Below are 16369 nucleotides of genomic sequence, written 5' to 3' on the forward strand. Positions count from 1 at the left end.
TGTACAAGGAGGCCATGATGGAGGAGCACCAGCCTCTTATATCACAGGGTAAGACCCGTCATGTGCAGTGTATACACGTGTGTGCAGTGACATGTAATGGAGGAGCAGCAGCCTCTTATATCACAGGGTAAGACCCGTCATGTACAGTGTATACACGTATGTGCAGTGACATGTAATGGAGGAGCACCAGCCTCTTATATCACAGGGTAAGAGCCGTCATGTGCAGTGTGTGCAGTGACATGTAATGGAGGAGCACCAGCCTCTTATATCACAAGGTAAGAGCCGTCATGTGCAGTGTGTACACGTGTGTGCAGTGACATGTAATGGAGGAGCACCAGCCTCTTATATCACAAGGTAAGAGCCGTCATGTGCAGTGTATACACGTGTGTGCAGTGACATGTAATGGAGGATCACCAGCCTCTTATATCATATGGTAAGAGCCGTCATGTGCAGTGTATACACGTGTGTGCAGTGACATGTAATGGAAGAGCACCAGCCTCTTATATCACAAGGTAAGAGCCGTCATGTGCAGTGTATACACGTGTGTGCAGTGACATGTAATGGAGGAGCACCAGCCTCTTATATCACAAGGTAAGAGCCGTCATGTGCAGTGTATACACGTGTGTGCAGTGACATGTAATGGAGGATCACCACCCTCTTATATCATATGGTAAGAGCCGTCATGTGCAGTGTATACACGTGTGTGCAGTGACATGTAATGGAAGAGCACCAGCCTCTTATATCACAAGGTAAGAGCCGTCATGTGCAGTGTATACACGTGTGTGCAGTGACATGTAATGGAGGAGCACCAGCCTCTTATATCACAAGGTAAGAGCCGTCATGTGCAGTGTATACACGTGTGAGCAGTGACATGTAATGGAGGAGCACCAGCCTCTTATATCACAAGGTAAGAGCCGTCATGTGCAGTGTATACACGTGTGTGCAGTGACATGTAATGGAGGAGCACCAGCCTCTTATATCATATGGTAAGAGCCGTCATGTGCAGTGTATACACGTGTGTGCAGTGACATGTAATGGAGGAGCACCAGCCTCTTATATCACAAGGTAAGAGCCGTCATGTGCAGTGTATACACGTGTGTGAAGTGACATGTAATGGAGGAGCACCAGCCTCTTATATCACAGGGTAAGAGCCGTCATGTGCAGTGTATACACGTGTGTGCAGTGACATGTAATGGAGGAGCACCAGCCTCTTATATCACAAGATAAGAGCCGTCATGTGCAGTGTATACACGTGTGTGCAGTGACATGTAATGGAGGAGCACCAGCCTCTTATATCACAAGGTAAGACCCGTCATGTGCAGTGTATACACGTGTGTGCAGTGACATGTAATGGAGGAGCACCAGCCTCTTATATCACAAGGTAAGAGCCGTCATGTGCAGTGTATACACGTGTGTGCAGTGACATGTAATGGAGGAGCACCAGCCTCTTATATCACAAGGTAAGAGCCGTCATGTGCAGTGTATACACGTGTGTGCAGTGACATGTAATGGAGGAGCACCAGCCTCTTATATCACAAGGTAAGAGCCGTCATGTGCAGTGTATACACGTGTGTGCAGTGACATGTAATGGAGGAGCACCAGCCTCTTATATCACAAGGTAAGGGCCGTCATGTGCAGTGTATACACGTGTGTGCAGTGACATGTAATGGAGGAGCTCCACAGTTTCTTCTCACATTACATTAGAGGCTACGTGTTCTTTATATGTCAGTCATATCCATAGGGCTCCAGTCACATGATGAGAGCGTGTCCTTCTGGCCTCCATCGGGCCGGTATAGTAGACTATACTACAGAGACGTCTTGTACAATCCGTGTTCTGCGTTGTATATATATTGTAGATCATACATGGAGTTTATGGGCAATGTCCGCCCCTGTACGACTGTTTGTCATCGATGTAGAACAGGCGTGTGTTATGTAAGTCGTTGGTGTCTCAATAAAATGTGAAAAAAATTGTAGTAAATTTCTTGTCTGACATCGGCTTTAAATTGCTAAATGTGATCCTGTTGTCCATCACTTCAGCGATTATCTGCTCATCCCCTTCAGACTGAACCTGTGACTTCTAGCAGTAATTGCATGTCCCAGAATGTTCCAGCTGCATTAGAGCGTGTTCACACAGGGCACATTTATTGTAGACATTTCCATGTATTGGGTTGTTTCTGCAGCAGGTGCATGGATTATTACAAGCCACATTCAGGGTAGCGGGACAGTCACAGAAATGTCTGCAGCTGATCTGCTCTGTGTGAACTTGCTGGTAGATAACCAGTGACTGATCTGTGCTGCTCTTATAATCTGTCCAAAAAGGGGGGATTTTAAGGTTCCACATATAGAAACAACAGGCAGGTTCTGCAGGGGCGGGGCTTTCGATGCTCCATTGTGACAGAAAAGCCAACCACTGAGTGGTATAGAGGTAGACAGACTTGTGGAGCTGTGCAGCAGATCTGTCCTCCAGCCCAAGCTCCTGTGATAAATGTGGAGCATCTCTAGATTTACTCTGTACGTTTTAAACAGGATTAGTAAATCTGCCCAGTTGTTTACCCAATGGTTGCAGGGTGTCCAGACCATGAGGCAGCAAAGCAACTCTAAACCATGATGTCCCCTTCACCAGCTACAATCATGATGTCCCCTTTCACCAGCTCCAAACCATGATGTCCCCTTCACCAGCTCCAACCATGATGCTCCTTGTTTTATTCAAATGATGTCTAGTTGATGTTGAAATGCAAAATGTGTTGGCAGAGAGCAGGGCTCGTTTCCAGACATGGTCAGGCTTTTCAATTTTTTTTTGTTTTGTTAAGTCATTATTTACTGTATATAATAAAAGTCATGACCTGGTGTAAACCAGAATCCTGGACTTTGTCAGGAAGTTATAGAAGCTTTGTAAGGCTGGGATCACAAGTGCAGTTTTTTGACCAAAGTCAGGAATGGATTCCAACTGAATGAACACTTCTCCTTCCTGCTGGATCAACTTCCAGCCTAATTGGAATGTTATAAGTTTGTTTACTCTGTAGTTTGCAAAAAAAAATAAAAAAATTTAAAACTAATTTTCATTTTTATCTTAACAGAAAATCCCAGTGAGAAATGTGAAAATGTCATGTTACCACTGGATAAAGATATAATGCAGCGCTCTTCAGGAGAAAACCTCATTACCCTTAATGTACATCCAGGACTTCACATTACAGATCTGTCATATAATCCTCCTAATTATGAGGAACCTTCTCTGGACCAATCACAGATTGTTACCGCAAGTACAAGTCGGAAAAGTATTAAAAGGTTTCATTGTGGTAAAGAATCCACAAACAGCTCAGGACTTTCTACACACCGAAGACGTCACAAAGGAGAGAAAATGTATTCATGTTCAGAATGTGAGAAATGTTTCACAAGGAAATCAAATCTTGTTAAACATGAGAGAATTCACACTGGGGAAAAGCCGTATTCATGTTCAGAATGTGGCAAATGTTTTACAGAGAAATCACATCTTGTTAGACATGAGAGAAGTCACACAGGAGAGAAACCATATTCATGTTCAGAATGTGGGAAATGTTTTACACATAAATGCAATCTTGTTACACATGAGAGAAGTCACACTGGGGAAAAGCCGTATTCATGTTCAGAATGTGGGAAATGTTTTACACAGAAATTCAATCTTGTTACACATGAGAGAAGTCACACTGGGGAAAAGCCGTATTCATGTTCAGAATGTGGGAAATGTTTTATAGAGAAATCATATCTTGTTAGACATGAGAGAAGTCACACAGGAGAGAAACCATATTCATGTTCAGAATGTGGGAAATGTTTTACATATAAATACAATCTTGTTACACATAAGAGAAGTCACACTGTGGAAAAGCCGTATTCATGTTCAGAATGTGGGAAATGTTTTACACGGAAATCAATTCTCGTTATACATGAGAGATGTCACACAGGAGAGAAACCATATTCGTGTTCAAAATGTGGTAAATGCTTTACCCAGAAAGTAAATCTTGGTACACATGAGAGAAGTCACACAGGGGAAAAGCTGTATTAATGTTCAGAATGTGGGAAACTTTTTACGGATAAATCAAGTCTTCTAAAACATAAGAGGAATCACATGTGAGAGAAGCTGCATTCAGAATGAGAAAAATGTTTTTGTTTCTAAAGCCATAATTAGGGGTCGTTAGTGAAGGCACACAAAAGAGAAGCCATATGGCCACAATATAGCACTGGGTCATAGACACGTTTTTCATTTCAGGTTGTATATTAGGCTATAAAAGCTTAATTGATGTCATGGCTTCTATAAAACATCTGATAAATCCTGTTTAGGAAGACATATATTCAGTTCATGACTTATATTTTAAAGCTTACAGTTAACCCTTTCAGCCCCGAGGGTTTTTCACATTTTTGTTTTTTACTCCCTGCCTTTCCAGGACTTTTTTATTTTGCCATTTACATAGCCGTATGTGTGGCAGGCGCAGCACTATGAAGTGCCTTTTGCGCTGTGGCATTAGTAGAATTCCCATATATCTGAATCTTAGTCTAACCAGACCACCAGACTGTCTATTACTCTGTAATTCCTCTAGCAGCGTTCTATGGAAACAGTAGGTTTAAAGAGCACACCAAATGCTTGAAATAACTTCTTTATTAACTTCAACTTTTCTTCATATAACACTGCGGCCTCCGCAGCAGATAGTCCATGTACAAAACACGTGTTGAAAAGATATCACAAAATGGCAGTATGCATAAGATGGTGGTTCAACTGTTCAATCTTGTCATTCAACATAAAATGGATATATTTCTCTCTTGAGTATCTGTACTCTCACTTTAGGTTATTTAATCACTTTATGATCTCTCTGCGAGGTATATCTGAGGTCTAACTAATAGTTGTACTTGCTGAGTTTGGTCACAATTTGCAGTATGCAGTTGGCAGTAACTATTTGCAGTTTGGTTGAGTATGATCTGGTATGGCTGTATGCAATTTGGATTGCAATATGGAATTTGGATTGTGAACTTTGTAGTTTGCAATTGGATGTAATTTGCAACTGTATGCTAGCAATCGCTATTTGGTGGAACTGTAAGTAAACACACATATAACTGGTTCAGTATACAGTTCTAATCACTATATAAACAGTAGGAACATCATATAACTGTTTTAAATACCTATTTTGGCCTCTCTGCTTCCATAAAAACACAGCTTTCAGTGGAGTGAATGTCTCTTCAGCTCCTGTCTCTGGTGAATAATGATTCTAGCAGCTCCTGCCAGGGGAATTCCCAGACAGGCTGTGTGTGAGGCTGGCTGTGATTGGTGAAAACTCTTGATATGTGAGAAGCTGGCTGTGATTGGTCTAGACTTCTGCCCAGCAACAACAGATTAACACTATGCTTTCTGTTGTTTCTGCTGTGTCATTGAGCTTACCTTACATTACAAAATTTATCTTAAAGGCATATTATCTTTTTCTGCTTCTGTGAACACAAAATATAACAGTTATATGATATCCAAAACATGATGTCACAGTAAATAACTCTGCTTTTGTCTTTAACACATAAACATAGGAACTATTTTAAGATTATTAGCAGGATTAGCTATATACACATATAAGCTATACTAGCAACCTAGGACAGGTCTTAGCTGGCCAGCTACACTCCCACCAAAATTACCTATGATTCTATGTTCTTAGTGGTAGGACTTGAACATGAATTTGAGGAATTTTCCATCAGGTTCTCAACTTCCAAGTGTCTTTTATCACTCTCAAGTAGAACAACTAACTTCTGTATAGGAGGTTCTAACTTGAGTCTCCTATTTGTAACAACACTCTTCTTACTAGTCTAACTTCATCCTTTTGAACTTCTAGAACTTTGGCCAATTTCCATTGACTTCTAGGTAAATCTTCTTCTTTCACAAACACTATGTCACCAACTTGGACATTTCTTCAGGGTGTTTGCCATTTACTTCTTAGCATAAGATTGGCTAAATACTCTTTCCTCCATCTATTCCAAAACTGATCTGATAGATATTTAACTCTTCGCCGTCTCCTTTTAGCATATAAATCCTCGTTGGTGAACTTGCCAGGTGGTGGCTGTATGTAATCCAACTTAAGGTGAAGTAGATGATTGGGAGTTAAAGGGTCGTTGATGTTATCAACTGTAAGTGGGCGACTGTTAACAATAGACATTACTTCATAGAATAGGGTCCTAAGTGAAGCATCATCTATTCTTCCGGCGTTCTTTTTCAACACTTAACACATTTCTCACAGTTCTGATTTGTCTTTCCCAAACTACTCCTGTATGGCTTGCATGTGAAGCATTTATATGAAAATCACACTGTTTCTCTAACAAATACCCAGTTACTATTTCTTTATCAATCTCTTTTAGAGATTTCTTCAATTCATTCTTTGCTCCGACAAAATTAGATCCTTGGTCAGATCTAAGTTCTCTGACGGTACCTCTAATGCTTATGAAACATCTTAACCGCTTCACGTCCGCCCATAGACTATAAACGTCCTATGGGTGGACGTCTATTTCTGACAGCACGTTTTAGAACGTCCTGTCAGAAATAGCAGCTGCACGCTAATCGTGCAGCTGCTGATCGGGTTGCCCGCTGTCAGTGACAGCAGGGCAACCCTAAGACAAGGCAGGGACAGTTCCCAGGTGTCCCTGCCTTCACGATCGCTGCAGACACAGCGCTCACCGAGCGCTGTGTCTGCAGAGCAGGAAGCGCTGTGCGCTTCCTGTTCCGGCCCGGCGGTCATGTGACCGCCGTGACCGGAGAGTGCAGGGGCTGTGTGAGGTCTCTCAGAGACCTTGATCAGCCCTGCTGTGAGGCTGTACAGCGCAGGATTGCTGCTGTACAGCCTCTCTAGGGGTGCATTTGTCCTGTAACTGGGGCTACTATGTCAGCCCCAGTTACAGGAGAAATCAACAGTGAAAAAAAAAAGAAAAAGTGAAGTAAATGTCCCCCAGAGGTCTTGTATGACCTTATGGGGGACGAATAAAGTTTCACATGTAAAAAAAAAAAAAAGTTCCCAAGTAAGGAATAAAACCAAAAAGATCAAAAATAGAAAAAATAAAATAAAATAGACATATTTGGTATTGCCGCGTCCGTAAAAACCAGCTCTATAAAAATATCACATGACCTAACCCCTCGGGTGAACACCGTAAAAAAAAAAAAAAAAAAACTGTCAAAACAAGCAATTTTTGTCACCTTGCATCACAAAAGGTGCAACACCAAGTGATCAAAAACGCGTATGTCCCACAAAATAGTACCAATAAAACCGTCACCTCATCCCGCAAAAAATGAGCCCTTACATAAGAAAATCTCTCAAAAAATAAAAAAAACTATAGCTCTTAGAACATGGAGACACTAAAACATCATTTTTTTGGTTTCAAAAATGCTATTATTGTGTTAAAGTGAAACAAATAAAAAAAAGTATACATATTAGGTATTGCCGCGTCCGTAAAAACCAGCTCTATAAAAATATCACATGACCTAACCCCTCGGGTGAACACCGTAAAAAAAAAAAAAAAAAACTGTGTCAAAACAAGCAATTTTTGTCACCTTGCATCACAAAAGGTGCAACACCAAGTGATCAAAAATGCGTATGTCCCACAAAATAGTACCAATAAAACCGTCACCTCATCCCGCAAAAAATGAGCCCCTACATAAGAAAATCTCTCAAAAAATAAAAAAACTATAGCTCTCAGAACATGGACACATTAAAACAGAATTTTTTTGTTTCAAAAATGCTATTATTGTGTAAAACTTTAATAAATGAGAAAAAGTATACATATTAGGTATCGCCACGTCCGTAACAATCTGCTCTATAAAAATGTCACTTGACTGAACCCCTCAGGTGAACGCTGTAAAAATAAATAAATAGAAACTGTGCTAAAACAACCAATTTTTTGGTCACCTTGCCCCATAAAGTTTTATAATGAATGATCAAAAAATCATATGTACCCAAAAATAGTACTAATAAAACTGGCACCTTATCCCCTAGTTTCCAAAATGGGGTCACTTCTTGGGAGTTTCTACTGTAAGGGTGCATAAGGGGGCTTCAAATGGGACATGGCATCTAAAAACCATGTGGAGTTCCTTTTCTTCTGCGCCATGCTGTGTGCCCATACAGCAGTTTATGACCACATGTGGGGTGTTTCTGTAAACCGCAGAATCTGGGTAATAAATATTGAGTTTTGTTTGGCTGTTAACCATCGATGTGTTAAAGAAAAAAATTGATTAAAATGGAAAATCTGCCAAAAAAGTGAAATTTAAAAATTTGATCTCCATTTTCCTTTAATTCTTGTGGAACGCCTAAAGGGTTAACAAAGTTTGTAAAATCGGTTTTGAATACCTTGAGGGGTGTAGTTTCTACAATGGGGTCATTTATGGGGGTATCCACTATGTAGGCCCCACAAAGTGACTTCATACCTGAACTGGTCCTTAAAAAGTGGGTTTTGGCAATTTTCTTATAAATTTGAAGAATTGCTTCTAAACTTCTAAGCCTTCTAACGTCCTAAAAAAATAAAATGACATTTCCAAAATGATGCCAACATAAAGTAGACATATGGGGAATGTTAAATAATAAATATTTTATGAGGTATCACTTTCTGTTTTAAAAGCAGAGAAATAGAAATTTAGAAAATTGCGAATTTTTCCAATTTTTGGGTAAATTTGGGATTTTTTCATAAATAAAGGTGAAATATTTTGACTCAAATTTATGACTATCATGAAGTACAATGTGTCACGAGAAAACAATCTCTGAATGACTTGGATAAATAAAGGCGTTCCAAAGTTATTACCACATAAAGTGAGATATGTCAGTTTTGCAAAATTTGGCCTGGTCAGGAAGGGGGCAAATGGCCCAGATGGCAAGTGGTTAAGGCGTTGATGAATGCGTCAGTTGACATATCTTTTAACATTTCCAGGAGAATTGCTCTGGAGCTTAGAAATATAAATATTAGTCCATATCTCTTGTACTCCTTGCGGTTCTGTTTAGTGATGAATAGGCCAAAACAACCCATTCCGCTATAAAGAAATGGTGGTGATGGGTTTACACAATCTGCTGGTAAATCTGCCATTCTTTGCTCTTCTGTATGTCTACGTGCCTTTCTGCAGACTACACATTTACCTATATACTTTGCTATAACTTTGCTTCCTTTCACTATCCAGTAACCAACTTCTCTCAAATAGCTTTGGGTAAAGCTTCTTCCTTGATGCAAGGATATGTTGTGGTAGTGATCAATAATCAATCTTGTGAAAGTTGAGTTTTGGGGTAGAATTGCTGGATGCTTCACTCTGCTAGGTAACAATGCATTTTCCAGTCTCCCTCCCACCTTCAGAACAAGATTAAGCTTGTACAATGGGTGGTTGTTTGGAAGCCTTTTGGGTTCTTGACTAAGTCTCTTCAACTCTTCACTGTAGAATCTCTGTTGAATGAGTCTTATGACTGTTCCTTCAGCTTTCAGTCTTTTTTCTACATTCAATGATTCCTTCTTTCTGATTACCTTTGCCAAACATTGAATTCGAGCTACTACATTTATGACTGTATTCCATTTTAAACATCTGGCTATTCTTTCAAGTATGTCATCTTGACACTTGGCAGCAGTGCTCAATGTTTGTACAACTTTTACTTCTGGATCACCCATAGACAAGTCTGTGTAACCTTTACTGGGCGTGATTTCCTTTTCCCAAAGGAACTCTGGACCTGTGAACCAATTTGAAATTTTCAATTCAGTTACATTCAGGCCTCTTGCAGCATGATCTGCTGGGTTATGCTCTGTGGCAATGTGATGCCAATGTTCTGGATTTGTTATTTCCCGAATTTTCTTAACTCTGTTGGCCATAAAGATATGGAATCTTCAAACTTCGTTGTTTATGTATCCTAAGACAACTTGTGAGTCTGTCCAAAAATATTCTTCATCTATTTTCAATTCCAATTTCAGAAACTTGCTTACTGATGCTGAAACTACGGCTGCTATCAGTTCAAGTCTTGGTATTGTCTGAATACTGGTAGGTGCAACTCTGGCTTTCCCCATAACCAGGGCACAGTGTATCTTTTCTTCTCCTATTACTCTGATGTAGGTGCACTGACCATAACCATAGCTACTGGCATCTGAAAAATGATAAAGTTCTATTTTCTTGTACTTTCTGAAATCATGAGATACATCTGGGTATCCGAACTTCTCTCAAGTTTTGCAAGTCTCTTATCCAACTCTCTTACCTTGGCCTCAAATTTTCAGGTACGGGCTCATCCTCTCCCAACTGCTGTCTGTATAATTCTTGCAGTATTTCTTTTCCTCTGAGGATTACTGGGGACAAGAATCCCAATGGATCAAATATAGAAGCCACTGCAGAAAGACTGGTTCGTCTAGTTGCAACTTTCTCTTCAATAGATACTTCAAAGAAGAACTTGTTGTTCTCTACATTCCATGCCAATCCAAGTACGTTCTGAACTGGAAGATGATCATAATTGAGATCTACATTCTTCATTGTTGCTGCTCGTTCAGAGTCACTGATGGATTCCAGTACCTCTCTGTTTGTTGCTTGAGATGAATTTGTGAAGGCGCAGGTTTCCTCTTGCTCATAACTCTTGGCTTTCTTTCACTAGTTTGATTGCAGATTCTGTGGACTCTAGACTTTTAAGACCATCATCTACCTAAAAGTTTTTCTTCAGAAAATTTGCTGCTGATGGGCAATCCTTTTCATTCTGATTGGCCAGGTACTTCATACCATAATTGGCGCAACCTGGAGATGATGCTGCTCCAAACAAGTGTACTTTCATTCTGTATTCTGCTGGCTCTGAATCTGTATCTCTGTCCTCCCACCATATAAACCTCAGGAAGTCTCTATCTTCATTTTTCACATGAAACTGGTGGAACATCTTTTCAACGTCACACATGACTGCTGCGGGATACTTTCTGAATCTACAGAGTACTCCAGGCAGAGTGTTTGTAAGATCTGGTCCTTTTAGTAGATGATCATTCAATGCAACACCATTGTACTTTGCTGAGCAATCAAATACTACTCTAATCTTATCTGGTTTCTTTGAGTGGTAAACACCTTGATGTGGGATGTACCACACTTCTTTAGGTTGTTTATTAACTTTCTCTGCATGTCCTTCTTCAAGGATGCCTTCCATGAATTTCAAATATTTATTCTTGAGTTTTGGATCTCTTTCCAACCTTTTCAAACATTTCAATCTTGCTAGGGCAAGATTTCTGTTATTTGGCAGACGAGGTCGCTCTCTAAAAGGTAAGGGCATTTCAAGATGACCTTGTTGATTATGCTGAATACTTTCTTCTAGAGTGTGTACAAACTTTATGTCTTCTTGGTATACACTCTTTTCTTTAGAACTTATATCTGCAAAGTCGGATTCAAGGATCTTGATTACTTTTGCTGGACTTACAGTTGGTAACACTTGGACAGCGCAAAAGGCACAATCCTGTCACCTGTCTTAAGTTTGCAATCTGCTGTTTTTCTTCCAACAACACCCTACCCTAGATCAGTTTAAACAGCATAGGGTACACCCTTTCCTCCTGTGATTACCTTTCATGGTACCAAGGCTTCGGGAAAATTGGAACCTATCAACAGTCCAACACAAAACTCCTTTAGCGGGGACATTTCATGAGATATGACAGGTGCTCCCATTTATTGGCTGTTTCACAGGTAGGTATGCGATCTCGATCTAGAGGTATATCGTCTTTTTTATAAGTAGATCTAATGTGAAGTTTGAATGAAGTCCTCTAACTCTCAGTCCTTCGACTGTTGACTAATGTGTCTCTCCCCGTCATTGTGGTGAGTTTGAGCTTCACTGGTTCTGTAGCCACTTGTAATTTCTTGCAGATTTCTTGATCAATGAAGGTGACGTCACTCTGGGCATCCAGTAGCGCATAGGCGTATACCTTGTTCCTCCTTTAAGGATTTGAAATGCAAACTGGTACAACCATTGATGTGCCATTGCTTTCTCCTTCCCTCACTCTGCAAGAGAATACAGATACTTTATTTCCTTCCTCAGTATCTTTAGGTATTGAGGATTTACCTTTCTTTGGACGTTCTTCATGTAGTGGGGTAGGATGGCGACCTTGGCAAAGGCTGCATGTGGCCTTTTTCTTACACTCCTTAGTAACATGGCCTTTTCTTAGACAACCGAAACACAGTTGGTTCTCAAGTACAAACCTTTTCTTTTTATCTGGGGACTTCTCCTTCAATTGTTGGCATGTGTTTATGGAGTGGTTTTCTCCACAGAACTTGAAGGCAGTCTGAAGATTTGTCAGTTCTGTCTCTCTACTGATCCCAGTAGTGACTTTGAACTTGCTCTTGTAGGTATCTGGACCTTTAGCTGCTGCGTTGGTTGCAAAGCTATTTGCTCTTGCACGTCTTATCTCTCTTGCCGGCCTTTCTTCTAAGAATTTTAAGACGTAAGATGATGTTACTGGATTACATGCTATCCATGCTTCCTTATTAACAAACTCAGAGAACTCTTTAAAACTTGGGAAGTTCTTGCCTAGATCTAACTGTTCAGTCACAAAGTGATTGCATCTAGAAGCCACTTCTTCAGGTAGCTTGGCTAGCATCCTGTGGTTTTCTAGATAGTCGTTCAGTACTTCTAGACCTTGAACATGTGGGGTGGCATTGCTGCATGCTTGCAGGAAGTCACCATACTTTTGGAGTTTGAGGTGTTCTTTAGGACCTATTTTAGGCCAGTTATTCAATTTCTCTCTAAAAGCTCTTTGTACTAAGAAAGGATGACAATATCTTGCATTTAATTTTTCCCAAGCTTGCTTGTAGGCTTTTGTCTTTTCTATAGAAGTTACCTTCAAGAACTTTCTTTGCTTCCCTACCAACATATCTCTGAAGGTAGAATAATTTGTCGACTGGACTGAAGCAATGATGCCCAATGATCATGTCAAAACTTGCCTTCCACTCTATGAACTTCAGTACGTCTCCTGAAAATACAGTAGGTTCCGGAATGGGAAGTCTAGCCAGGACTGTTCTCTTTGATCTTGCTGGGGCAATGGTTTTAACATTCTCCTGAGCATTGCCGTGGCATCTAGGAATAGAATTATCCGGTTCTATTTTCTCACTTATTTCTAAATTAGATGAGTCCCTTTCTTCTTCTTTTACGGTAGAGAGAGAGTGTAAATCCATACACCTTTTTCCTAACACTGGACTAGGCCTCTCTTTGTCTTTCTGAGTAGGGATGAAAGGATCATGACTTATTTCCTTACTAAGTGCTGGAGATTTCCTTCCATTCACCTGGGAGTATGGAGGAAAGTAGGAGTCTGCTTCTTCACTTTGCACAGATTTGGACCTATGATTGCTATTCATGTCCTCTTCGTGTACTCTTAGTCTTGCTTTCATAATCTTAACTTCTTTCTGCCTTTCCAGACTTTTTATTTCAGCTTCCATTTGATGGCACTGTGCATCCCTTTCAGCTTCTATTTCGGCTATCCGTAGACGCTGCGCCTCGATGGCAGATTTCATCTCAATTTTTGCTCTCTTGGCAGCAAGTTGTTCAGCTAATTCCTTTCTTTTGGCTGAAGTATTTGAGGACTCTGATATATGGGTAGCACCTCTGCTAGCGAATTAAGTCACACTTGAGATTGTGGTTCCCCCTAAGGACCTAGCATAGTCTCTCATAAAAAGCTCATTCATTCTACTTCTTGTTTTAACTTCATCATAGTTTTCTGCAGATGATAGTTCTCTCATTACCAAATCTTTAGTGACCGCAGTACATGTGTCCATGTTCCTTACAATATCCTGGGAAGGTGTTGTAAATGTAAACGACCGCAAGTTGACATATTCTGCCATAAGCTCTGATTCAGATTCTTCTACCATCTCTACTATATCACTCAAGTTCCCTTTTATACTTTATTGTTTTAGCTTTACACAAATGCCTCTAATGTATAATTTCCACTTCTCATACATTCTGGCAAACTTTTTTCCTTTTAATGCTGCTTCTTGCTCCAAATTTTCCAAAGTTTTCTGGCACGTGATGAACGTCTTAGTTCATCTGTTTGGGCTATATTTTTTTGAGGCAAGACTAATGCTGCATCAGACTCTTCTAACGCAGACAGGTTCTCTTGCTCTTCACCTTCTAGCCTATCTTTGCATCCTCTAAAAATGGCATAGTAATATCAGGTTCAGACATTTTACTTTCAATGCTATAACAATCAATACGAATAATAAGATGCCTTTCACTTTAAATGCAATATTGACAAATGCATAAACAAACGACTTTCACCTTAAATGTAACAGCGATAAATGCAGGTAATAAATGATTTTCACTTATAATGCAATAGAGTCCGTGTATTACAAACTGTCCTTTGTCTTTTATTCCTGAACACGAAAAATGTCTCTTTATGCCAAAGCCTATATGCAATGATAAGTAATAAAAGGAAAGCTCTGACCTTATTTTGAAGAGCAGGCACAAATGTCAAACTTAAGAGAGACGTGTCCTTTCTTGATATGATGCGATGCTCTGCGCTGACTTGCAATGCTCTGTGCAGACTTGCAATGTTTGCAATGCGCTGGCTTGGATACGCTGCTTTCGATGTTCTGTGCTGACTTGCGATGCGCTGGCTTGGATACGCTGCTGCAGAACTTGGGCCTAGTGGTGTGAAACTAGCTGGCTGCAGTGCATGGTCTCTCCGTTGATAGTGGTGCGGTCACTCTAGCTCTGGACTTTGGCCTCCCACCATGCGTCTCTTTCTCTCTAGGGATTGCAGGAGGGTTGGCGCTCTTTCTCTGACTATTTTGCCTTTGCTGTTCTGCCACTTTAAGAGTCGGCTGCAGTTTGACTAATGCACACGTTCTATGGCCTCTATGGTAGCTCTGCCGAGGTGTCTTTGTTTGCTCACTCAGGGAACAGTTGCTGCGCGGCAGTATATGCTGGTGCTCCGCTGCTCTAATGCGCTCTTTACTGTGCAAGTTGAGGAGCTCTATCGCTTCGCCCTCTGAGGGTAATAGTTCCACTGTGACAGGCGCAGCACTATGAAGTGCCTTTTGCGCTGTGGCATTAGAAGAATTCTGATATCTCTGACTTTTAGTCTAACCAGACTGTCTATTACTCTGTAATTCCTATGGCGCCGTTCTATGAAACAGTAAGTTTAAAGAGCATACCAAATGCTTGAAATAACTTCTTTATTAACTTTAACTTTTCTTCATACAACACTGCCGCCCCCGTAGCAGATAGTCCATGTACATAACACATGTTAAATAAAGTATCATAAAATGGCGGTATGGATAAGATGGTGGTTCAACTGTTCAATCTTGTCATTCAACATAAAATGTTGGATATATTTCTCTCTTGAGTATCTGTACTCTCACTTTAAGTTAAGCACTTTATGATCTCTCTGAGAGGTATATCTGAGGTATAACTAATAGTTCTACTTGCTGAATTTGGTCTCAATTTTCAGTATGCAGTTAGCAGTAACTATTTGCAGATTGGTTGAGTATGATCTGGTATGGTTGTATGCAATTTGGATTGCAATATGGAATCTGAATTTGGATTGTAAACTTTGTAGTTTGCAATTGGTAAAACTATTTTGGCCTCTCTGCTTCCATGAAACACAGTTCTTAGTGGAGTGAATGTCTGTTCAGCTTCTCTCTCTGGTGAATAATGATTCCAGCAGCTCCTGCTAGGGAATTTCCCACACAGGCTGTGTGTGAGGCTGGCTGTAATTGGTCAAAACTCCTGGAGGGGTTTGGGTTCCAGGAGAACTGGGCCGACTTTGCTGTCAGCTATAGGCTTTATCGTAGGGATGGGCTGCATCTCAATGGGGAAGGGGCAGCTGTTTTGGGGGGAAAGATGGCTAGAGGGTTGGAGGAGTGTTTAAACTAGGGACTGGGGAGGGTAATTACATTATAGCAGTGATGCTCAACCTGTGGCCCTCTAGCTGTTGTAAAACTACAACTCCCAGAATGCCCTTCTGTAGGATGATAGTTGTAGGCTGTCAGGGAATGATGGAAGTTGTAGTTTTGCAACAGCTGGAGGGCCGCAGGTTGAGCATGCCTGCATTATAGGATGGGCAGATAGTGTAGATAGAGACCGGGGGCAAGATAGTGGGACTGGGGGAGGAATGGAAGGAGGGACTAGAACAGTTCAGAAGGAAAGGTGTAGGGTAAAAATTATACATAAACCTCTTAATTGTATGTATACTAATGCCAGAAGCATGACTAATAAAACTGGTGAAATGGAATTAGTGATGTGTGAGGAGGACTATGACATAGTGGGAATAACTGAGACATGGCAGGATGATAGCTATGACTGGGCGGTTAATGTACAAGGTTACAGTCTGTTTAGAAACGATTGTCAAAACCGGAGAGGGGGAGGGGTCTGCCTTTATGTAAAGTCCTGTCTAAAGCCCATAGTCCTAGAAGATA

The 16369-nt window shown here is 40.6% G+C and overlaps 1 protein-coding gene across 1 annotated transcript in view; it reads left to right on the top strand.

Annotated features, from left to right (window-relative positions):
• The first annotated feature begins 3202 nt into the window (after positions 1-3202).
• The window catches only part of LOC120992034 (zinc finger protein 84-like), a 124544-nt gene continuing 111377 nt past the window's right edge, over positions 3203-16369 (top strand). The window contains exon 1 of the mRNA XM_040420794.1: positions 3203-3992. Coding sequence (XP_040276728.1) covers positions 3359-3992 — 634 coding nt within the window. The 5' untranslated portion in view covers positions 3203-3358. The remainder of the gene's footprint in view (positions 3993-16369) is intronic.

Source organism: Bufo bufo, chromosome 2 (genome assembly GCF_905171765.1).
Source record: "Bufo bufo chromosome 2, aBufBuf1.1, whole genome shotgun sequence".
Classification (NCBI taxonomy): domain Eukaryota; kingdom Metazoa; phylum Chordata; class Amphibia; order Anura; family Bufonidae; genus Bufo; species Bufo bufo.